Raw genomic sequence first — 24413 nt, forward strand, 5'->3', positions numbered from 1 at the left:
TATATGGAATTTACATCTAAGCAATGAATATCTAGAAGGTACAGTACAATCAGATCACTTACTGTATCTCCTCTACGAAGCTCCCAACCTTTAAAGTGATTATAAGCCTTTACACAATATTTTCAGAATTGATTCTTTAAATAGTGAATAGTTGATTGTGAAAATAATTCATATAATAATTTGAATGTCTGTTCTTAGAGATATGAAGGCTTATATTTCCAATATGTTAATAGCTAAAATGAACTAAAAATGTTGAAATATTAGGAGAATTCAAAATTCTTAATTTAAAGTTTAATTTGTTTTGATGGTCTAATACGAAGAGTTTTAACAAGTGGAACTAGCCCTACTCAGTATTAAATCAAGTATATTACAGTTTTATCTTTCCAGTATCACACACTAATAATTATGAATTTCTTTCTCACAGTTTAAATTAAATCACTTTAAAATAACTTTACTAAAAGAATGCTAATCATATCAACAGATAAATTACTACCATTACTATTGAAGTGAGCCTGCAAAGTCTGATGTCTTGTTCGCCGGCTAGCATTTCGATGGCTGTCAATCTAAGAACTGTAATACAAGAGGCAATATCTTGAGGGAGAAAGAGACTGAATTTAAAGATGTTAAACATCCAATCCTCTAAGATCTTTAAGTCAGTCCAAAATCTCTTTCAAGATTTGATTGACAGTTGTTGAAATGCTAGTCGGAGAATGAGATATCAAACTTTGTGAGTTGCACTCTAATGATTATGTTCGTACAATGCAGTAAAATGGAATATAAAATTATGCAACCTGTTGCAGCACATAGTTGACAGTGTTGCTTGGATTACCACCATACCTGCAACATGTTTTCTTTGTTGCATGAAGTAGAAGTTCTGCTAGATACTTTTTTCAGAACTCATGCAGGTGGGTAATACAAGCAACATAGCTCTGTCACTTGAAATGCAACAGTGGTAGGACATCCATGCTCAAAAATAAAATATTTTTTTAAACAAAGTATTTGAGGAAGGAAGGTTGTTTTACCATCCTCATATCAATTACACTACAACTACATAACAATAAAATGCATTTAAGACCTATGTTAGTGTTATATTATTAGAGTTGAAGGCATTTAACCTGTGAAATAAAAATTATTAGTCAACGTGCAATAGTCAAATAGACACAAAAGAAAACAATGGAATTAGTGTCTACTAAAGTGTGTTAGTCTAATGTCTATTTCACAGGTTTTATGACTTCACTCTAACTGGATCTGGCTGGCATATATCTATTTCACATACTTAAAGCATGATTCCATTGCTCTCTGAATAGGGTGACACAGGGAGTCCACATCACATTTCATGCACTGGTATTTTTTAAATTAACTGTATTACATATTATTGAGCTACATATAAAAATATGAACAGTAAACCAGGAATTCAAGAATCATGTTCTACATTTTGGTATTTTCATGTATCCTGCCGCATCATGCGTAAACCCTGTGCCACCCTTAGTGAATGTAATAATATAGTGATTGGGTTAAGGGTTAGCAAGTACAGTATAATTAATACTATTTTGGTTTTAAGTGTGACACAGTAATTTGAAAAGCAACAATCCTAATGCATTTTTAAGGGCCCTTTCATTTATTAGCACAAGCAGGAGGGGGGTCAGCAAAATTGTAGGGGGGTTACGTCATTTTGAGAAAGTGGTAAATGGGGGTTATTACATATTGAGGGGGGTTGAGAGATACTGCAGGATGATGAGGGGGGGTTATGAAGTTGTTGCTCCTACCATTCAGAGGGGTTTGTAAAGCTTTCCATATGATTTTGCCAACCCCTCCCTCCCGCATGCGTTAAATGAAAGCCCCTAAGTGTGACCATCAACCATGCATCCAAGGTCAATAAGGTAAGACTAGCCATGGCCCAACATTATTGCGTCTTTTTGGTTTCCTTTCTAGTCACAACCTTTTCTTCAGCCACTTCTTCATCACTTTCTCCTTCACCATCGTCATCAGTCACCTTCTTCTTTGGCTGGTCCTTTTTGGCCTTCTTGCGCGGTTCCTTCTTCTTGGGTGATGTGGCTGCACTATGTTCACGCCAAAGCCTGATCTGGTAAGTGATGAAGTTCCAAGCCAGCCAAGATTGCATGAGCACCATAGCAGCCATAGCTGTTGCCCTAGAAGAGTAAAAATAATAGGGATTTTCAATATGGATTTGAATACAAATACAAAAATGGTAACAGATGAATATGATCATATTTTGCAAATGCTATCAAAGTAGCAATCCTGTTCCTGCAAAGTTACCTGATAAAAGGGCTATTGAAATTTCCAGTATCCACATTGAGGGCAGCATTTTCAAGGCGAGGAAGGCCATACCTTAGAAAATCAGTGATTCAATTATCAGATAATTGTACAATTAATTTGTGTCTCATGACAATAGAGATAATGATAATCATCACAATGATTCTTAACCTCTACCTCTATTATGTATTATCTCATTGTTATTCTCTTTCTTCTAGTCCTCATTCTTCTCATCATTATCATGGTCGTCTTCACTGTCATCATCATCACTGTCATCCTCATCAATCATCACTATCAACCTCGTCAATCATCATTGTTATCGTTATCAGTCATCACTATTACCCTCATCAATAATCATTATCATCACTGTTATAATTGTCAGTCACAATCTGACATCACTTTCTTCATCCTTATCAGTCATCACCATCATCACTGTCATCCTTATCAGTCATCTTCATCAGTCATCATCATCAGTTATCATCATTATCATCATCCCTGTTATCATCATTCCTGTTATCATCATCACTATCATCATCATCTTCACTGTCATCACCATAATCCATACTGACACTTACCAGAAAGTCATGACAGTCAGAGCTATGATAGCAAAACGAGCTAGCACGAACAATCCAGACCAGACCAAGAAACTGCAGAAAATAAGAAACGCAACTGTTATAGGCAGTCCTGTCCATTAATCCAATATCTAAACCAATATAAACTTGTAAATTTTAAGTTTAATTTTGATTCTTTAAGAGAACCACACTTGAGTATTGTTCAAATGTTGCTAGATTGATCAATTGGTATATTGCATGAGCATCGTACCCTTACTGTATGACAAGGGTTCTCCGTAATCTCACTTGAATTACACCTCAAAAACCAACCAATCCAAGGAAATATTCTCACGCCCCAAAAATATTTTGTATTTAATGAAAAAAAAAACACCCAAAAATCAACCCAATCCCTTAAAGCTATTTTCTCATTCAAAATTATTTTCTATAGGCCTTTTAAGCTTGGGAGTAATGCTTCCCCATTCAGTCAGACCACATGTCATTCCCTAGAGTATCATTTCTTTGTTTAACGGTTGCACATGATAAGAAACATTAATTTGGATCCAACTCAAAGAAAGAGTTTTATTCTTAAGAGAATGACACATGGTCTGAAATGGGAAAACATTGCGTCCAATGTAAAAAGGTCTATTAAATGGGCAATGGGAAATCATATTATCACTCCTCTAGGATTTATTTCCATCAACGTACACATTCTTAGCTATTTCATTCTTTCCACTGATTTGCAGCAGTCTCATGGCATGGTAGACAGACTCCACCATGTAGTGGATTGTCAGGCAGCACAATGCAAGATGGGTGAAACTGAAAAGAGAAGAAAAACAAATTTGGAGGAAAGTGGAAGGGAAAGATATATGGTGTAAATATTACCATTTGCAAGCAACTGTGAAGTGTAGCATGGCAAACTTGTTTTTATAAGTTTATATCTAGATGCTTGCATCGTAAAACTTGCAGGTTTCCCATGTGAAACTTTATAGATAGGTGTGAATGCCACTATGTATGGGGTTTCACAGGTAAAACTAGCATGTTTTGTGTTTCAAAAGTCTGAAATACAGTATAAGTAATTAATAAAAACAAGTTTGCCACATCATGCTTTCTGTTGCATGGTTGCTTGAATATGGCTGTAGAATAATACCTGAAGGAAAAGGGGAGCAACAGTAATGCAGGGATATAACAGCCCATAATAATTCCTCTAGAAATATAGTTTATTAAAAAATCATACATTCCACATGTTTTGACATTTCATAATCTTAAATTTGTAAAAATATATTCATTTTCTGGGGCAAGTTTATTTTAATGAGAATGAGAATCAGAAACCAAATCTAATATTTGTCAAAATTAAAACCTTAAATTGATTTTCATTATTTCTGTTCACAATGAAATATTTAGTCTTGTTTTTAATTTTCAGAAATTGTATGTTAACTACCATTATGAGTGCGGCCTCCGAAGTTTGGTGTCTCATTTCCCCAACTAGTATTTCTACCACCTTTATTTAATCAAAGAACTGCAACAAAAAAACAATATCTTGAGGACCTTGAGGGAGATTAATTAGACTGAACCTGAAAGATTTTAATCAACTAGAATCCTCTAGGATCTTTAATTCACTCTAAGATCCCCCTCAAGATATTGTTTTTTTAAAAATTTAGTTCTTTGATTGACGATCACTGAGATGCTACTCAGTGAATGTGACATCAAAATAAGAGCAAATATTCTAAATTAATTCTGAGTAGTAAAAAAATTGGTAAATCAAGCAGGTGAATTCACTACTCCCTAGGTAAAGGAAATATTGAGCTAGACATATAAAAAATTTTGCATTTCTTATCCTCGTTCATCATAAAATCTCACCTGGTGCGATTTGGGCAGGTGCTTTTTCTTAGTGAAATCATTGGTTTTAGAATGTGGTAATGGTATAACACTACATGTGATGACCAACAGTGTTATATAACAAATGTTTTCCAAATTCATACAGGATATTTGGATGGCAATAGGAGAGCATATTGTGCTGATTTATGTGAACAACCTGATTGGCCTAAGGATTCTATTATTTTTATAGTTTGAAAAATTGAATAGAGAGTTATGTAATATTTTTCTCATAATTTTTGATTTCATATTCATTTAAAGGCTTAAAAATTTTAAAAAATGGCCCTTTATATATTGGGCTCTTCTAAAATGGAACGCATTTTCAAATTTTCACATAAATATAGGCATTTAAATTATATATTTTTACGTAAAGATCATAGGATAGGGAAATTAGGATTGTTTTGAACTTTTTTCGTTTGCCACTTCTCAGACACATTTTTTATTTGATAAAAAATCATCATATTGGAACATAATTATGCTTTATAGATGCTTGTAACATGAAACTTTGGTCCAGTTGTGTGAAGGATGGATAGAGCTATCAACGGACAAACATGGGTCAATGTTGATATCCAATAGATTTATAATAATAATAATAATATTTATTTATAAAGCGCAAATACAAATCTGTTCTACCACTGGTCAGGATAAGATTTTTCTGTCGGATACTGCTATCACCCCTTGCACAACCAGGCGTTTATGAGTTTATTTAGGATAAAAATTGGGGGGTTGAAAATTGAAATTTAGTGGATATTTTTATATTTATTTATTTATTAGTTCCGCCATATATCAAACTGGAAATATAATAACTGAAAAATACTGTGATATATATGACAGGGTGACCGCAACAGTGTTAAGCCAATTACTGCGGGCCCCTCGCCTGCCCATTAGCCCCTCCCTGGACACAGGTGTAATAAAAACAATCTCCCCGAACAAAGTCTACTCTATGTTTATGTTCACAACATAACAGTTACAATAGTAACAATTATCACATCCATTAGTGTATCACTTCCATTATGAGGAATACTTACTTGAGCATATATGCAGCCCAGATGAAGAGTAGGTATTCAATGTACAATTGGATCTTGGCTGAGATCTCATCCTTCAACAACAATGATGAAATGAACTTCAACTACTACTCCAATATTTCTATTAGTCTTCATATTTCAGAACATATGTCATTCTCTTGTGAATGAGATTCTTCATTTTTTAACTTTTGAGTAACCAATATTAAAGTATCTACCCTAGATAGAATTACTCGTTAATTGAGCTTTGCATGATCAGCTGCTAGCTAGCACGTTAGAGGGCAGAACAATAGTATCTCTTTGCTCTGGGGAATTGAATCTTTTGTCGGTTAAACAAATTTTGTTCTTGCCATTTAACATGGCCAGGGCTGGGATCTAATGTAATCATGCAAAACCTTAAATAAAGAATCCATGATATACCCAAGAAATGACACATGGTCAGAAATGGGGAAATGATAGTTCTTGTCGTACGATCAACTTTACATGAATTGATTTCAAATAAAACTGATTCTAAGCTACTTCTGCAATAATTATCTAGTACAATTATTACATTAATCAATTACATAAGGTATATTCTAATGCAGAGTATAGTGTAATGACCACTCCTTTACAAACCTTTTTGGCCTTCATGAAGTACAATTCTGGAAAGCAGTGCACCCAGTGAGCAATTTGAAGGATGAAGTAAAATTTTAACATAAACCTAATAATAGAAGAAAACAGTCTAAATACCAAAAATGAAACAGTGCAGATACTATATATGATTAAGCCACTATAAATTCTATACACCTATGTCAATACACTGTGATATAAACATGCTTGGAACTGTAGAGCATGAAAAGCATGCATTGGGTGATACAATCAAAGCATTTCTCTATCTTTTCTCTTGCTTTATTTTCAGCTTCAACACTGTTCACTGCACAGCTTAAAGACTAGAGCAGTTTTCTTATGACTGTGAAAAGCTCACGGTACGAATATGGCCGTGACACGGCAGGGGAATCACCCGACCTAACATATTGCTCGAGAGTTTACTTTTTATCCAATCAAATACCCAGAACACGGCATAAACATGGCGCAGACATGGTCACGCCAAGGTCACGGCACTGTCAGACCAATCACATTACGCGGAAAAAAAGTCAGCCAATTAAAGTACTAGAAAACATCACGGTCACAGCACGGCATGTTACAGCACTGAGCTTTTCACAGTCATGCGAAAACTGCTCTAATATAAATAGGGTTTTGTTGAGTTTGTCATTCTTCTCTATCAAAAAGACAGAAGAATGTGGACTTTTAAAAACTTATTTGATAAATTATTGGATTAATATTGATGCTAGTTATATATGCATTTTGTAATTCAATTATGTATACTTACGACATTTCATTGTGGGGATATCCCTCCCACAACTTTGTAATGGTGGGGAAGAATTTCTCCTGGAAAAACAATATAAAAGTACCAATAAATCAATAAAAATGTATTTAGCACTAGACAACCTTTATTTCATATATTTAATATCTGGGAATCTGTTAAGTTTGACCACAATGGTTGCTATGGCAACCAACCACAATGGTTGCTACAATGGTTGCTATGGCAACCAACAACAATGGTTGATATGGCAACCAACAACATAATCAGCCTTGAATATCGGCAAGGAACAGAGGTGAAAATATTTGCTGATCATCAGATAATGTCTGCATTGCCTAAACTATAGCCTATGGATGATATTATATAATGTGGATCGTTCATATTACAATCAATCAAGAGAAAAGACACAAGTTTTTGGATGAACAGGAGTATACCTTAATTATAATGTCTGCTCCCCAAGCTGCAGATGCAAAGTAAAATGGAAGTAGTTCCCCAGAATCATTGAACTTAGAATTCTTGGTCTTGGAAAGATGGAGTTTACGAATTACTTTCTGAAATAAAATAATTGAAATCTGTGTTAGTAAGAGTTTTAGGGTTTCATATTTGAATAGTCCTAAAAATTGTTACTTCAACCTGTATTTTTACCTAGTTTCAACCTACAGTGTCTTCTTAGTGGTGCAATGAGTTGAGATAGAAGAGAATTCTTGTCAATGAAATAATAAATGAAATAATAATACAATTTCTTAAAAAAATATTTTCCTTTCTGTCTTTACTGAATAAGGCAAAAAGACAATGAAAAAATGATTGAATGGAGGGGTGGATAAATGAACAGATGGGATTTGTAGGCCACAAGGAGAATGGATAAATAAATGAATGAATGAGCACATTGAATAGATAAAAAGGATGGATGGGTGAGATGCATGGATAAATGGATGGACAGATAGATAATCAACTAAACTCACATCCAGTATATATTCTTGTATGATAGCATGAACTACAATCCATGCTAGACTGTAAAAGAAAATAGTACAGAAATCTTTGGGGCCATTGCTGTAGGTTGTAACGACCTCATCAGTTCCTGCAAAAAAGATAAAGTAAAAAAGATAATCAAAAAATAAAACCAAAATTATGAACTTTATTTCAGAATAAGGATAATTTGTCAAAATGATATTTGAAAAAAATGTAGCCTAATTATTGACACAAATGCAAGATTATTGCTCCAGTTCTTGAACAAACATAAAAAATTCAGCCCTGCAGCTGGTGTGAAACAGGGTGGGCCATTTATAAAATATCAATCAAAATTACCCCACAAAAAAAATATACCTTTTATCAAGAAAAATATCAAATTATTAAGTTTTTCGATTATTTATACTAAAGTAAAGGCGAACAAATATACAAACTTTTTCACGAAAAACAACGGTAAAGGAAGAGTATTGTCTGGAAACCATTTCAGCCAATCCTGGTTCAACACGATAATTTACTGTCTCGCAGAGCAACAAATACCCCCCAAAAAAAACTATTTCAGAGGACGAAAAATAAACCATTACTAACAAAGCCTAAATTATACAACAGCAGAAACTTTTCTAAAAAAAAAAGCCAAGAAAATTTGAAAAATTTAGAGCAATTGTATTAATAATGTTTGAATTTAATTGAAAATGGGTTTTCGCAAAGATTCATCACGTGTACAAATAGTGAGTTGAAAAGAGAGAGTAAAAGCGACTAAAAAAAATAGATATTTCGTAAAAGAGCAAAAAGAAACTATTTACCATTGATTTCTCTGGTAATATTGTGTTGAGGAGCAATAAATACAGCGGCTATTTTTGTAGTTACCTGGAGAAAACCAAAAAGAAACGAAAATATGTCTGGTGAAAATATCCCAAATTAACCACCCTTTGCTTCGGAAAACCCCTCGAAATTCTTACCTGAAACATCAAGCCTATCATAAAAACCATACAAATACACGAGACTATGTCTCCGTGGTTGGTTATAATAAACTCATGACTAAAAATAGGGGCATTTTTGCCCGATTTTCGTCGACCCGGCATCTTGATCTTCCTTTGTAAAGTAAAGGGACTCAAATAAAAGAATATGGACCAGGCTCTGCTCGGTAGTATCAGTCCGTTTGGGGCTTGGAATATTGGCTGAGCAGCCAGGTCTAGAATGCAGCCAAGAAAGAAGCTAACAGCATGGACTTGGATTCTTCCTTAAACGAAGAGTTAAAGTCTTTCGTAAATGAAGAATTTAGAAATTACATCCCTGTCCCATCGTTGGCTGAATCTTCTGAATTCGGTATTCTTTATTTTTGCACTCCGGTTGCTGATGATCAGTCGACAAATCAGTCTTGGTTTAGGACATTGTCGTGGCCTAGTTTGAGACAGGCTCATGACTCAGATTCACGAAGTTCATCAAACTTGATCAGCCTAGGTTGGCTTTTTGACCATTGTCCAGACAACTTTGGCGAAGTGAAAACGAGAGAAGAGGAAGTCTGTATTCAAGGCCTGGCATCTGCCTTCCAGAAGAATAGAGGTATTACGATAAAAGTGCCAGCAGTTGTTGGATGTGGTGGTTCAGCTTCATGCGAAAATAACAGAGTTCTAGATTGGGGAAAAATAGTTAAGTTTTCTGTTCCATATAAGCAATTAAGTTATTGGCTAAAGAGAGTCACGCCTCAAGATTCACCAGAACTGTTCAGAGAGGCTAAAAGATCTCATCTGTATATTATATACGAAGTATTAACAGCTGAACACCTTAAGAATAAAGCAGTAGAGAATTCCAACATCGAAGGCTCTGTGAGTGCAACGGTACCAAATGGTGGTGTAAGTGGATTTGGAACTTGGAAGAGGAATAAAGATTGTCGTCTTTCACGTCCAAAGTCAATGGGGAGATACACCTTTGCATACAAATGTGGCCGGGTTAGAGTCAAGAAAAATAAAAGTCATTTGAAATTGGTTGGGCTCAAGGAGTTTTATGAACCATTTAAGGTCATAGATCAAAATAAGCCACCTACTTATCAAAGCCGTAAGTATCGAAAGTGTTACTAGTAAAATCATGATTTCCAATGGTTGGGGTCATGATGTATAAACGTAGCAACTGGAAAAAGTTGTGACAATGCAGGACAATGCAGACCTCAAACATACAAAGCTTAACAACCAGACTTGGTGGTGTCCCCCAATTTAAAGTGCACCTAACCCTTGATACAATACTTGCAGTATTGATTTTACATAAAGTAAATAGTTGAATGGTGAAATATTTATTCATTTGAATGTTACGTTATTAAGGTTTATACTTCTAATATGTTACTGACTGTGATGTCACCCCAGGATTCATTAAATATACGAATTTTGACTGGTTCATACAAACAGTTTTTAAAAAGAATCATTATTATACTCAAGGTTCTCACAATGCTTATTGTAAATCTGATGTCTCATAATGGCTAGTTTTTAGTATTAGAAATTAAAACAATACACTCAAAAGCCTGGGGTGACGTCATAGTCAGCAATGTAATGGAAGTATAAACCTTCATAACTTAAAGACTGCAACATTCAAATGAAAAAATACTTCACCATTTAACAATTTACTTTATGTAAAATCAATACTGAAAGTATTGTATCTGGGGTTAGGTGCACTTTAAGGACCTCCATTAGAGCAGGTTTGGTGCAGTATACATACCTTGGCACAACAGTGATGTTTTCTAGAATTTTGATTTGCAAATTTTTTTCTTGCCCAATGTGATTGGTCTGGCAAAGCTGTTAGCTTGGTGTAACAGTTTCTGCACCATGTTTATGCTGTGTAGCAGATATAGAGGCTTTGCACCATCACATGGTGGCAGCTATGACATGAGACACAACCATACTATTTCTCCCCTGGTAGACTGAATTCTTTCTTATGTAAATCTGATTAGACCAGATTCAATTGCCCCTGCCTCCTGTCATGGCTGCCATCACATAATGGTGCAAAGCCTCTACTTGAGCAAATTCTCCTGTGATTGGTCTGACATATGCCTTGCTGTCTTAAAAGCTTTGCAAAGTGATACAAAAACTGCTCTATAATATAAGTTGGTTTAGTCTTGGAGGCTTGGCCAATTGAATAAGGTCTAAATAATATATCCCTAAGCATGCAAAACTATTCTAAATAGTATTGTCAATTTCTTACCCTTTGTAAACTTACCAGTCTACTTCTTACACTTTATAGCAAGTTCTTCACAAGAGGATGAGATGTCAAGAGATGAGATCATCGTTATGAAGACTAAAGATAAGAATTAGTTTTAAGGAGATTGCAGTGCATTGTGAATGATGTAGAAAGTTTTTGACAAGCTAATGTATAATCTGTGACAACTGGCTAATGAGGCACTATCAAAGAGATGTCACAAACAAATAATAATTAATAATATTTAGGCAGTTTTTATATAAGAAATAGTATTGTAATTAGCTAGTGGTGTATATAGTTTTAATTATAATGAAATAGTTTTAAAAAAGTTTAGTTGAATGAATGGATCAGCAATAAGAATAATAAATTTTTGTAGTCAATGCAAAAAGTAAAATTTGAATGATATTTTCAATTTTCGAAGATCAGTAGTCCTAAAAGGACTCTGGTATTTTATAATTTATTTTAGAAATATTTAGTTTTACAAGCACTTTTCATAATTCTGCAACCTACTGACTCAAGATGTCCAACATTTTGGCTTCTGTCAATCAAACTTACAATGGACCAAGCTCATTCCCATCTGCAAGAGCGATAATAAAATTCCCGCTCAACCAATCAGAGCCAAACATTCTCCACCCCTTAAAATGGACACTAATCGTATAAGGTACAATCAAAACATTAAAATGTTCAAGGAAATGTCTTTTAATAAATATGGTTTTTTTTTTCATGCTTGATCTTCAGAATTTCATTAGACTTTCTCAAAGTCCTTTAATGAAAAAAAATTTCTTCGGTTGGGTTTGCAGTTTTAAAGGACTTTTTATACCTTTTTCGTACCAATTTTACCACGGCAGCCTAAGCAATGTATTTGTGGTGTGTATGATAGTATTTACAGTTATGTCGTTTGGACGAAAAAATATGTAATTTCAAAAATATATATATATTTGAACATACCTTGCTCCTGTGTTGGTATTTAACGTCATTCTGAGTGATTTTTAGCTGTTTTAGAGCATTTTTTGAAAAATGAAATTTTTATTTACTGGTGGGCTACTTGACCCGATTAACGCCAAACTTTGGGATTTTGTATAGGTCAATGTGCAAGTTTTTTTGTGCATATATACCAGCTGTCCATTTTAATTGATTCAGCGATGGTTAAATTACGTTCACCGTATCGACCAATCAGCATCGAGAAGACTCGATGCCAATTGTTACATATGGCGATGGAAGGTTCCTAATGTTTACAGTTTTACAGCCGTAAGATCATTGGGAATCGCCATTCCCTTTAGGGCAAGATGCCGGAGAAAGAAGCCACATTACCTCTAGAGTTATGGAGAGTTGTTCTTTCGTACTTATCGGTGGCAGATCTTTGCCGATGTTCGCAAGTTTGCAAAGAATGGAGAGAGCTGGTCAAAAGTCTTGATAGTACAAGATGGAAGACACTGTTTCTCGCGGCAAAAAAGTGGAGACATCCAAATTGGCCAAATACAACTGAAAAAGATCCCTCTTCTTGGAAAAACACTTATAAAGCTCACCATATTGCATCACAACAATGGATCAATCGAAGCATTGACGTAAGATGTTCTCCATTTTTTATCGCTTTGCGAAGAAAGCCCGAAAAGGTTATTCTACATGTTGGCCCCGGGAAGAAGTACTTGAGTATTCGCGATGCAATGAGCGCTGCTTCGCCTTTCGATCGAATCGTCCTACATCCAGGGATTTACGACGAACAGCACTTTTTAGTCTTAAAATTTCCAATAGAGATTTACGGGGAAGGAGAGATCGGAGATGTAGTAATTCAGATGACTATTGAACAGCAATGTTCGACGGCGCGTTTGGTTAATGTCGTAGTTCAACCTGGAACAGGAATGTTGGTTCAAAATTCTCCAGTTATATTGAAGGTAGGGCTGTTATTCTTTACCATTTATCGTATGAGATTGCTAATTTTGTATGGTCGTACCCTAATCCCCTTATAGAACACTAAATGTAAAGATCTTCAAGATTATTCGTATTTTTTTACCGGTCATCACGTTAGGTATTTTTTGAATTTAGACTTACAGTACTGCAATTTCACAATTAAGACAAGTTGTAATTTCTTTTTATTTCTATGAAAATAGCCCTGAAAAACATTTTAAACCAATATTCTGATAAAGTTAAAAACTTTATGACAAAGATATGTAAAAATATATGTACATCATAGAAGATAAACTGTCTCAAAAATTAATTGTATTACCGGTTTCAAAAGGGTATTCTTCAGTCACGACACAAGTTTTAGTAGATGGCAACACTGTTCTTTTCGATTGGCTACACAAGGTTGACAAAAAAAATGAACGAAAAATTCTTTAGCATAAAAACCTTTTAAAATTTATTTCAAAAAAAGTTCCTAAAGCTTCAAATTATCACTCTTCATTTGCATTCACAGTCTTTCCTTTTTTCGCAGCTTAGTAACTACTCGTAGAGCTTGGACATTCATTGATTGTTTGCTGTCGACATTTCATATCTGTCATTCCTGACAGTTTCGTGAATGGTATTTCAAAATTAGTCTATGCTTTCCAATGAATTTTAACATAACAAAACAAAACACTTGTGCCAGAAATTCCTCCTAACAAATTGACGTACTAAATCCGATAAATATACTTCACAACGAGTTAGTTGGGACGATATAAGAACTATATCCAGAACTAAATCTGAAAAGATTTTAAATTAATTATATGTAAAAAATGTCTGCTATTATAAGTTCGTTAGCGGCAAAAATAAGCTAGCTATATCAATATGACATAATTCCAAGTTCCCTTAAAAAACAATACTGATTAAAGCGATTCAAGTTCATTACTACAGAAAAAAGGGAAAATCCACTGCAAATCCATAGCTAAAAGATCATCCTCGATTCTACATAAAAGAAAACAAATCGCTATATTCAAGAGAATAATAATTTGTTTGTCATTTATTTATTTATAACTCATATAATTTATTTTCCTTGACAGTGAATACTTTTTTGTGTAAATACAAGTCTGCTTAAAAATGAGTCTATATTAAGTTCCTTTCGTTTTTGATTGAATTGGAATCCATGAAAGTGTATAAGTGCCCTGACAGACTCATGAAATAACCGACTCACGTCAAGAATAAGATAATGAAAACGTCAAAAGTAAATGCATTTTCAAATGCGTTAAATTCTGAGGTATCTAGAAAAGATCGTAGATGGAATTGAAGTACTGAGCGTTACAACCTGATGGATGTACCTGTATTCTAACTTTTACCAAGTGTGCAAGTACATGATCGACATATCTTGCTCAAGATAAGCTATCTTTCATGTCAGGGTCGAGTCAATAGGCGACCTTTCATGGCCATGTATTTTTGGCTTTTTATCTGAACCTCAGCACTGGGCGATAACTTATATTCCATTCCCATCCATTCGATATTTCTTTTCCAATTCGTTTCATCATTTTGTTTCGTTTATTATTCTTTCCTTCGCTTTTCCTTTTACAGCCGGTGTAAATTAGTTTTACCGTTATGCGTTTATCATCTTGAAGATTTTATTGAACTAACATATAATTCATTTTAATGTACACGCCAGGAACACATTGTTTGAAGATGAATAACGTCCAAAATCTCTAAAACACAGATCTATAAGTACTCGTCGATTGGCTGAGCAAACACGGTCGTTTTTTACACACTTTAAACAATCTTTTAAAAACAACGTTACATAACTGAATCGAAAAGTGGAACAAAAACACCGAAAAGACGTAACAAACAGAATACTACAGAATACGAAAACACGGCTCAATAAAACCAAGCGATACTGAGTGAGCCGGTAGTCTGATACTAAAGGCGCCAAGCAAGTAAACATAATTTCTTTTCCATTTCCGTGATCATGCAGCGTCCATCTCAAAGAGGGTGTTTCAGGTTTAAGTAAACGCTTAATTGACAATTTTGTTCTTATCTATCATTTTATGTATTCGTTATCAGCTTCAAAAGTTTGTTTTAAAAAAGTTCTTAAGGAGAGAGGAAAAATCTTTGACGTAGCGCGTCGAAGGTACGTACACCGGCACTCAATCGTCGGTGGCAGAGGCGGAACTCGGGTGGGGATGTCAGTCGGTGGTTCTTGCAAAAAATCTCCTAAATAACAACTAAAATGACAACCTACCCAATAATTAGAACATAGCCTGTAATTTTTTATTTTATTTTATTTTATTTTTTGTCAGACAGGCCAACCATGATTTCATTTCGAACTCGCGACTTTGCCAAACCCCGCCTATTTCCGCCCCCGGCCTTCGTAAAAAAAAAAAAAAGTTGATTCTTCAGAAAGCACCTGGAACTGTGATTGTTTCGGTTTGTCAGAGACAAATAACAGCCTAGACAACTGAAACCTTAGGTCTAATGACACTGACAATTGCAAGCTGTTTCGATGAAAATTACTTTCAACTGTTGAATTCCTTTTTTATTTCCAATTTCCTTTAACGACGCCTGGTTGTAAGAATTGTTTGTCACAAGAAGAATTGCCTTGAGCTCCCGACGAAAAAAACGCATTTAAAACCGTTTCAAGGCGTGAAAATTTGCCTGAAGAAGTTACAAATATATCTTGCAAGACCGTAAAATCTCCTAACAGATAGTGGGAATTTTTTATTTTGCATGCACTGACGTACAGTATAGCGTAGTAGACATACAGTTAAGGGGGTCTAAATTGACCTTAAGTTCTTTTCAGTTTTGAGCGAAATAAATAGACACTTTGACGGCTTGGTTGTCATATTTTGACTGCCATATATTCTCTAAAATCTCCCTTAGATTGGGCACTTGAGCTTAATATTAAGATTAATGTTTTTTGTCTGACTTTTATCCGACGAATATGAGCAGTGTTTTGTTTTAGTTTTGTTCGTTTTTGTACGTACAAAAGAACGACGATTTACTCGATCTGTTGCCTCAGTAATTTCTTAGAACTAAGTAAAACACTCAAAAAAATTTTTTTGTCTTCATAGTTAACCATAGTAAAAGCTATCGAGTTGTTCTTTATTTCAATTCGATCGATCATTAAAGATTTAGTGTTTCCTAGATTTTGCGGATGTTCAATGTGACCATGAAGTGAAAAAGAAAGAGAAAAGGCTGGGTGAGACGAAGGAGCAAAGGGACGAGGATTAGGGGAGAAAAAGTGGAGAAATGACAAAAGGAAGCCGATTCATGGCTCTTTTTCATTACGCTTCGCTAATACTATTTAAGCAGCTGTCCCAAAGATAACACATGCAGCAATACGATAACAAAGCTCATCTTTAAACGTGTACATAAGCCTGTCGAGTGGACGACACTTCGACGACGTCTGCTTGGCCGCGATTAAAATTCAACACAAGTACTCTCTCGATGTTTTCATTTCCGAGGGAAAAAGATACGATTTTAATCTAAACTTTTTGTTGAATTTCAACATCATGCCATATAATCCCTAAACGGATGACATTTTGGATTACATTTGGGAAGAGATATGATCTGATAAAAATAAAGTGTACAGTGGGTGTATTCGTTACTCCGTAATAAAAAAACATGTCTTTGTAGCACCAAAGTGTAATGAAAAAGAGTAATTACCAAGGACTAATGAACGTTGTTATGTGATTACTTTTCACAGTTACGTGAGGTATTTCTTCCCTCAGAAAAACAAATAAGACAATCCGGATAATATGTAAAGAAACCAGAGAAGGATCTCTGCAAGCGGACAGGGTAATAAATGTTCCTTGAACAGGCCCGTAGGAAGGGGAGAGGCTGGGCGGGCTCCAGATTCAGGATAAAAAAAGAATAAAACTAGAGAATTTTAAAGCAGTGGTTTGGGCGGCCGACATGATATCAAAACATGAGTTAATCAAACAGAGATTTTTCAAAATTATCTTGGATGCAAGGCCAATATGGAAATTTAAAAAATTAAAAAATGCCACAAATTCCATCAAAAAAAGTCTGGTTTCTTTTGTACTTTCATTCTTTTGTGCTTTCATGTTAGCCTCACATCGAATATATGGTTTTGAAAAGTGTTCATTGGAGCCGGATGACCTTTAAGGAGGCCGGAAGAGAAAAAAAAAGTTATGTAGTTTTTCCTGTGAAATGAAGGAGATAAGCTGTACAACCTAACATCCATATATGTCAAGACTGTCGCATGTACAAAACGTGCCTGAAGAATTGAGGACAGTCGAGACGAGCTGCACGAAAACTAGCTCGTGTAACACAAGAAGGAATATTAAGTTCGGATAATCCGGCATTTGATAGAGTGCTTCTACTTAGTGTCGTATATTGGTCTCATTTGCTTCTAAGTAAGATTTTAAAGTAGATTTGATTTCATTTTTTTGCTCGAGCCTGCCTTCATTTTTGTTTTCAATCCCTAGGACGTTTCAACGTCTATTTGAATATGTGTATACAAAAACACGAAAAATAAGAAAATCAAAAAAAAAAACGAAAAACTCTTTTTGTATTTTTTGCTAGTTTGCTTTCTTGTCCTGCGTTATCGATGATCGATGTAAAATCAAACTGAAAATACTTTTTCCTTTTACTGAAGTTTTCTCTTTTATTCCACCTGTTCTTTATTACTAGAAAAACCTTGCCCTGTATGTTGCTCTACATACTAATCTCTTTCCTTTCTTAGGTCGCCACAGGTCATATTCAAGTCGATAACTGTATCTTCGAACAAGGACACATCCAAGTGTCGTCCCCTGGCAGCGTTAGTATTCGTTACTGTAGCTTCAATCATTCGTTCATCATTCTACGATCTGTAGGCTTCAGTCGTGTGGAAAATTGCGAGTTCGTCACTGACGACACTTCCGCTATCATCATTGAAGGAATTCCACCAATCACGCGACAGAGACCCACCTCTAGACCGGTCGAAGGCTGGATGGTCGCTAACGGGATCGACTCTTTAGGACTCGAAGATTTATACGATTTAACATTCTCTCACAGCTCCGTTATTTCTAAGAATCGCCATAAGAAAACAAGCAAAGACTCCACAAAAGAGACAGTAGGAGGCACTAAAAAAAATAAAGGTAGCAGCGCGTTGCTAAGAGACAATGATAACCAATCGAAAGGGAGCACAGGCAACCACGTTACCATGGTAACGACAAATGGCCACAGCTACCTTAATTCTGTGACAGACGTTGCGCAGCCCCGTAAAGGGAAGTACCAACTAGACACTCAAAGTAGAGACGTAATTCGGTCAATCCATGGCTGCGTAGTTAGAAATAATAATTTTAAGACATGTAAAGGAGCGGTGTTAGTACGTCGGCGCGGACACGCCTGGATCGAGTGTAACGAAATGGCGGGAATCTCATACGCTGTTCGTTGCATGTCTGGCGCCAAAGTCGTCGTCTTGTACAACACGATTCACAACTGTGACTCATCAGGAATATTTTTCCGTGAAAGATCTCACGGGCTCGTGGCAGGGAATGATATCTTTATGAACAAGGAAGCTGGTGTGGATATTCGAAGTGGTTCGGACCCCATTCTGCAGCACAACAGGATACACAGTGGGAAGAGGTCTGGCGTGGTGATATTGGACCGCGGGAGAGGTCTGATACGGGATAACGATATCTATGATAACGCTGAGGCTGGAGTGTATATCTTATATCGTGGGAACCCTGTGGTCAAGTAAGTCACCAAAACCTGGGTACTAGTCTGATTTTTATTGCATTGTGCTTCTAACCCCGAATAGATTTATTCCAGTGGCGTAGGAAGGGAAGGCGTCTTTTTGTTCTCTTCTAAAATCCTTTTCCCATTTAAAAGTTCCTGATCATCATACGCGCAGACGGCCTTTTTCCTACCTCGCCTCTCTCCGTTCTGACTTCTTGTTGCTTCTATTTTTAAGGCACAATCGTATCTGGTCAGGACAAGCCGCGGGAATCGCCATCACCGAAGAAGGGCGCGGCCACATTACCCATAACGATATCTGTGGAATGGAATGGGGTGGAGTAGACATCAGGAATGGTGGGAATCCTGTGGTATCTAATAACTGGATACGTGATGGACAGGCAGACGGGATTGTCATTGGTGAAGGAGGCAAGGGCATCATCATGGATAACGATATTCTAGGTGAGAATTTAGAGCCTAATTGATTATTGCAAACATGAAACGTCAACTGACAAGCAATTATTTCGTCTAATAAAAGATTAACTCCGATCGCATTTAGGAAAAAGTATCATGCTGAGGCTCTTTAATGGCTCCCAGTCGTAGCCAATCAAGAGGTAGAATCATAAGCATTGCATCCAATCACAGTGCTTGAATCTGGAAGCCATTTGAGGATCGTTTTAAACTACATTTTTCATTCATGCGAAATTTCTACATCCGCCTTGAACCTTATTAAGAAATTGTTCCTGTTTAAAACTTTTCTTGTTCATATGCCTTTTCTAATAGTGAACACAAAGTGCATTGTGGACTAGCCTGGGTAAGCTAGATCGTTAGTTCATTATATGGTGTTGTTTGTACCCATGCAATACCACAATGCACCATGTTTGTCGATCTCAGAAAGGCCTATGTTACGTTCACAAATGAGAATCAGTGCCACAAGTCATGGTTGGCTGTACAGTTTGGCACAATAACATCACATTGCATACACATTGTGCTCACCTATTCTACACTGCCTCTCATTGAATCTTCTGGTTTTGACTCGTTGTACTTAACTTTTGTTCTTCTTCTAACAACAGCCAACAGTGGGTGTGGCATATGGCTGCTCACGATATCCAAGCCTGTTATTTACGGCAACCGCATCGGCAAGAGCGGTGATAGCGGCATATCCTTTGTGAGCAGCATTGACGTCATCCATGAAAACCAACAGCTGAGCTCACAGTTCATTCAGCAAGAACAAGATCAGGTTAGATAACATGGATCCGGCAATCAGAGTATTTCCTTTCCTAACCTACATGCCCTGATTCATTCTTACTTTATTTTTGTGTCTCATTTGATAAATACCCGACAAAATGTCACGACTGAGAAGGTCTTTTCTATTTTTGGTATGCCAGTGACGTCAGAGCGGCCATCTTTATTTTTACGAACCAACATGGCGGCCATATTTTTTTTCCCTTTTATTTATTTATTTCTCATGACAAGACATGCACGCCAAAAATACTGTAGTATTGACCCGCTAGTAGTTACCACAAGTTGGATAAAGCTTGAAAAGCTTGAACACAAGGCATATCCGACTCAGTCGAGTTTTACTGTGACTTCTCGAATGCCCTACGTGGCATTGATAAAGCATATCACGGCATACTGAACACACTTTTAGCCGGAACAACTCTAAGTGAGACGCGAAACCGGAAAATTGAATTGTTTAAATCTAGATGTCACAATCCCCCGAGAAAAAAGTGATTTATATTTTTTCCAATATCGACATTTTCAGAGTAATTTCGATATTGGTCCACACCATAAAGTATCTTTTTATAGTGCTTTTTAGAACTAAAAGATGTTTAAAAAACAATGACCCAGTACACGTACCCACAACTTCTGACAGAGCCACTCTAGTTAAAATTCCTTAGAGCGCAAATAGTGTCTACGATACTTTATAAAATCTTATTTTTATCCGTTAATGGCGCTTTGGCGTATGATATATTTAGTCTACGAGACGTTTTCTTTCCATTAAGCCACCAGACGAAAATTGCCTCCAGTATTATTTTACGTATCTTTTATCTGTGAAAAACAAAAAAGCAATCGCTGCTCTACGGATTCTCCCTCTAAGCTGTTTTTTCCCTTTTCTGTAAATAAACCTGTAATCAAGGTAGCCTGGAAGGGATGTCGGGAAATCCATGGAAGACTTTAAAAAGCTATTAGTAGCTGAGATTTGATCCAAATTGAGGAAGTGCTGTATTAGGATATTAGGTCGGGTTTTGATGCCCAACTTGACCTTGTTCGTAGGGATGTTATCGAGATATTTAAGCTAAATATAGTAGTACTAATCCATACTTGTAAACAAGGGATTTGCAGAAGATTTTCATTCAGATAATGAATGAACAATACAAAAAGAAATGAAAACAAATTGATAAAACGAGGGGTCTTAACCCCTGCCCACCCCCGGGGATCCAGTATTATTGACGGGGCCAAACAAGCTATACACCTAAATCCAAAATGGCGCACGGCCGGTTGAAAACGAGGCATCCAGTCCAGGGCCAAATTTACAAATTTACAGCATTTTCTTATAAATTGATGCTGCAAAATTGTCGCTTTCCTGGATGTAAGAAGAAAAGAAAGACAGAACAAGTGAACAAGTGTATCTTTGCATTGACAACATATTATTTATTTGCATTTGGCCCTGGATGCCTCGTCAGCACGTAACACAATCGGCCGTGCGCCATTTTGGCCTTAGGTGTATTCCAAGTGCGCTAAAACATTTGCTGTTTAGTGGAAGTACAGACAAACTGCGCACTTCTAGTGCGCTGTCTCTCAATGCTGTGGTCCTGGGTTCAACCAAACCCACCATCATAAATGAGTAGAGTTTTTTATTGGTTCACTTCTTTGCTTCAGTTGCTTTCCTACCAGGTTTTTCTCCCTGCATACTGATCACTTCTTTCTTTTCTTCCTTTCGATCTTGAATCTTGTTGTTGCTATTGTTTTTTGTTGTTTTTTTTTTTGTCATTACTATCATCATGTCAAAAACTGATAAATCTTTCCTTGTGTTTTACAGGAGCAGCTGCTTCAACCTTTATTTTACGACGAAGACTTGACGTCATCGTCCAATTTTGATGACCATGACCACACATTAGATTTTACAGGTAGGCTGCTCACTCAGTCGTTATGTCATGTGGTACTATCACCACCAGCCCTTTCCATATGATCCTTTTATTGAGTGTTAACACCTACACTCAATCTAACTGCCTCCATAAATCACGCTTGAATCATCGTGAGCCAGGCCCGGCTCTCTTACGAAGGACTTTTGACTTGACCTGATACGTCAGTTCCTATCACTTTATTGAGTGTCAACACCAACACTCAGTCTAACCGCCTGCATGGATCACACCTGATACTTCAGTTCCTACGCCTTTATTTAGTGTTGTTACCACCCATTATCGATCTAACCTGGTCCAATGCTGGACTCTTTTCTTATCATGCTGACTCAGATCCAGCACCCTTATATTAGTCTTTTGACTTGACCTGCTCTCTCTCCCTATATAGTCGACCATGTTTAGCTCTTTTTCACCTCGATACTGTGACGTTGAACTATCATGCTCCACGGAACAAAACTCTTCCACGTGGATCAATAGCTAATAATTATTTTACAGCCGTAAAAACATTGGTTTACTTGAAGAACAGCGTTCTTATAATGTCCCATTTAAACCTTAAGACCTGTTGGTCTAGTGCGCACCTTCGAACCAACCTTGGTTTACTTAGAGATCAGCGTTCTCGTAACTCCTTAACGTCTTATTCAACCTTTAAAGACCTGTTGATCTAGTGCGCAGCTTCGAAGCGTAGTTTGTTTTGTGCGCAAAAGAATATGGCAGTGCGCTATTCATTTCGTCGAGCGCGCGCGGTTAGAACAAAACTCTACGTAGTGCTCGTAATGATAGCAATATTACTCGGGATGGCAGGAGGAATTTAAAAAAATTCATATTTTGAACATTAGCTTGATAAGGATTTTTGTCTCATCAGGCCCCAGACCGGACAAGAACTACGCCACAATAGATAGCAATACGATATACGACAATGCGGGTCACGGCATTCACTTCTGCGCCAATGAAGGACTCCTAATCAGGGACAATAATATCCATAGTAACAAGGGCTGCGGTATCAGTATCGTAAAGCCAGCGGACATCACCATTCAGGACAACGGTGTGTGCAAAAACGAGGGATCCGGCATTATCATCGACACCAATTCTTCGGCTAGTATCCATGGTAACGGTATCTATGGAAACCACAAACATGGTTTACACATTTCCGGGAAAGGAATAATCCGAGAAAATGATGTGTTTTCGAACTTATTGTGCGGGATCCAAATCTGTGGTCCTGGGGATCCGTTCGTAACGCGCAACCGCGTGCAGTCCACAAGGCATCATGGGATTAGTATTATGGAGAACGCTCGAGGATTTGTCGAATGGAATGATATCTATGAAAGCAAAGTAGCTTCGCTATATCAACATCCTGAAAGCACTACACACTTGTATAATAATAATGTTGTTCAAATCAAACTCGCCGAGTCCAAGGCATTTTGTACGTACGACACGGAATCCAAGACTTGTAAACTGGACGAGTCTGTTGACATGGAAGGCGAACCTTCACGCCCAAGGCCGAGTAATATTAATAAGTTGAACGAAAAATCGAACAAGTTAACATCCATTAGTTCTTCTGGTACTACGAACATCGTCTCTATATACACGGGATGTCACGGGAGAACACGATTTTGCGTGATCTCGTAACTCCTTCTCTATTTACACGATCTGTCACGGTTTTGATTGATCTCATAACTCCGTCTCTATTTATATGGTCTGTCACAGGAGGACACGGTTTGCATGATCACGTAATGTCCTCTCTCCTTACGCGGTCTATCACGGGAAGAACACGGTTTTGCGTGATCACGTAATGCCGTCTCTCCTTACACGGTCTGTCACGGTAGAACACGGTTTGCGTGATCCCTATGATTGACTGTTTGTATTATAAACGAAAAAGAATTCTAATGTAGACACATGATGTGTGCATCTGTCCATGGCGCATTGACCTCTACTACCAGACTCCCTTGCACACTTTCTTGGAATACAAATTTAAATCACGAAGAAAATTCTCGAAGGATGTTGGTAGTGAGAGTCAAATGACGCCATCAGACAAACGCCCTATTATGGCCTGACTACACAGGTTAGTTGATAGAAGAAAATGTATTTATTGAGAAATTTAGGTTATATCTTTGCAATTTCAGGCATGGCTTAGATATTTGTGCCAACTGTAAATATTAAAGTACGAAGAAAAGATAAAGATAGAGAAAATTTCTGGTCTACAAACCTGGATTTCAATTCTTATATTACTTATACATGTCTTGAACATCTAAAATATGCTATTTTGTAAAGCTTAGAGAGACAAGGCCTTGAGCAAAGGTGTCACTCTTCTGTGGTGGATTTAGGGGGGGTTCATTGGGTGCAAATGAACCCCTCCCCCCCCCGCACCAGCTGGTACCTTGGATTTTTTATATTTTTTTACATTAAACTGAACTAACTCATGAGATTTAATATGAAATGGGACTGGTGGATAGGTTATCCTAATCAGGAGCAC

The 24413-nt window shown here is 36.7% G+C and overlaps 3 protein-coding genes across 3 annotated transcripts; 2 read left to right on the forward strand and 1 right to left on the reverse strand.

Moving 5' to 3' along the window:
• Positions 1-276: 276 nt before the first annotated feature.
• On the reverse strand, positions 277-9262 carry LOC116292130 (translocating chain-associated membrane protein 1). Its single transcript, XM_031699380.2, has 11 exons — positions 9002-9262; positions 8846-8909; positions 8042-8157; positions 7514-7630; positions 7089-7147; positions 6335-6419; positions 5726-5796; positions 3531-3641; positions 2850-2921; positions 2278-2349; positions 277-2150 (listed from the first exon to the last, which is right to left on the reverse strand). The coding sequence occupies exons 1-11, from the start codon at positions 9122-9124 to the stop codon at positions 1904-1906; spliced, it is 1137 nt and encodes a 378-aa protein (XP_031555240.1). The 5' UTR covers positions 9125-9262; the 3' UTR covers positions 277-1903.
• Positions 9263-9265: 3 nt separating this feature from the next.
• LOC116292131 (uncharacterized) lies at positions 9266-12172 on the forward strand. The gene is made up of 2 exons (XM_031699382.2): positions 9266-10097; positions 11271-12172. The coding sequence occupies exons 1-2, from the start codon at positions 9266-9268 to the stop codon at positions 11339-11341; spliced, it is 903 nt and encodes a 300-aa protein (XP_031555242.2). The 3' UTR covers positions 11342-12172.
• A 252-nt stretch (positions 12173-12424) lies between these two features.
• On the forward strand, positions 12425-24141 carry LOC116292129 (uncharacterized). The gene is made up of 6 exons (XM_031699379.2): positions 12425-13117; positions 17827-18821; positions 19039-19262; positions 19874-20040; positions 21844-21931; positions 22806-24141. The coding sequence occupies exons 1-6, from the start codon at positions 12512-12514 to the stop codon at positions 23567-23569; spliced, it is 2844 nt and encodes a 947-aa protein (XP_031555239.2). The 5' UTR covers positions 12425-12511; the 3' UTR covers positions 23570-24141.
• The last annotated feature ends 272 nt before the right edge of the window (positions 24142-24413 follow it).

Source organism: Actinia tenebrosa, unplaced genomic scaffold (assembly GCF_029948245.1).
Source record: "Actinia tenebrosa isolate PJP-AT-01 unplaced genomic scaffold, QUT_ActTen_1.0 PGA_scaffold13__45_contigs__length_12533684, whole genome shotgun sequence".
Taxonomy (NCBI): domain Eukaryota; kingdom Metazoa; phylum Cnidaria; class Anthozoa; order Actiniaria; family Actiniidae; genus Actinia; species Actinia tenebrosa.

Coding starts and splice junctions, on each gene's coding strand:
- LOC116292130 (XM_031699380.2), bottom strand. CDS start 9,124: ATGCCGGGTCGACGAAAATCGGGCAAAAATGCCCCTATTTTTAGTCAT. Junction 6,420..7,088: donor TATCCCCACAATGAAATGTC/GTAAGTATACAT, acceptor TTCTATTATTAG/GTTTATGTTAAAATTTTACT. Junction 2,350..2,849: donor CTGACTGTCATGACTTTCTG/GTAAGTGTCAGT, acceptor TGATTTTCTAAG/GTATGGCCTTCCTCGCCTTG.
- LOC116292131 (XM_031699382.2), top strand. CDS start 9,266: ATGGACTTGGATTCTTCCTTAAACGAAGAGTTAAAGTCTTTCGTAAAT. Junction 10,098..11,270: donor GCCACCTACTTATCAAAGCC/GTAAGTATCGAA, acceptor TACACTTTATAG/CAAGTTCTTCACAAGAGGAT.
- LOC116292129 (XM_031699379.2), top strand. CDS start 12,512: ATGCCGGAGAAAGAAGCCACATTACCTCTAGAGTTATGGAGAGTTGTT. Junction 19,263..19,873: donor CATGGATAACGATATTCTAG/GTGAGAATTTAG, acceptor TTCTAACAACAG/CCAACAGTGGGTGTGGCATA. Junction 20,041..21,843: donor TTCAGCAAGAACAAGATCAG/GTTAGATAACAT, acceptor TGTGTTTTACAG/GAGCAGCTGCTTCAACCTTT.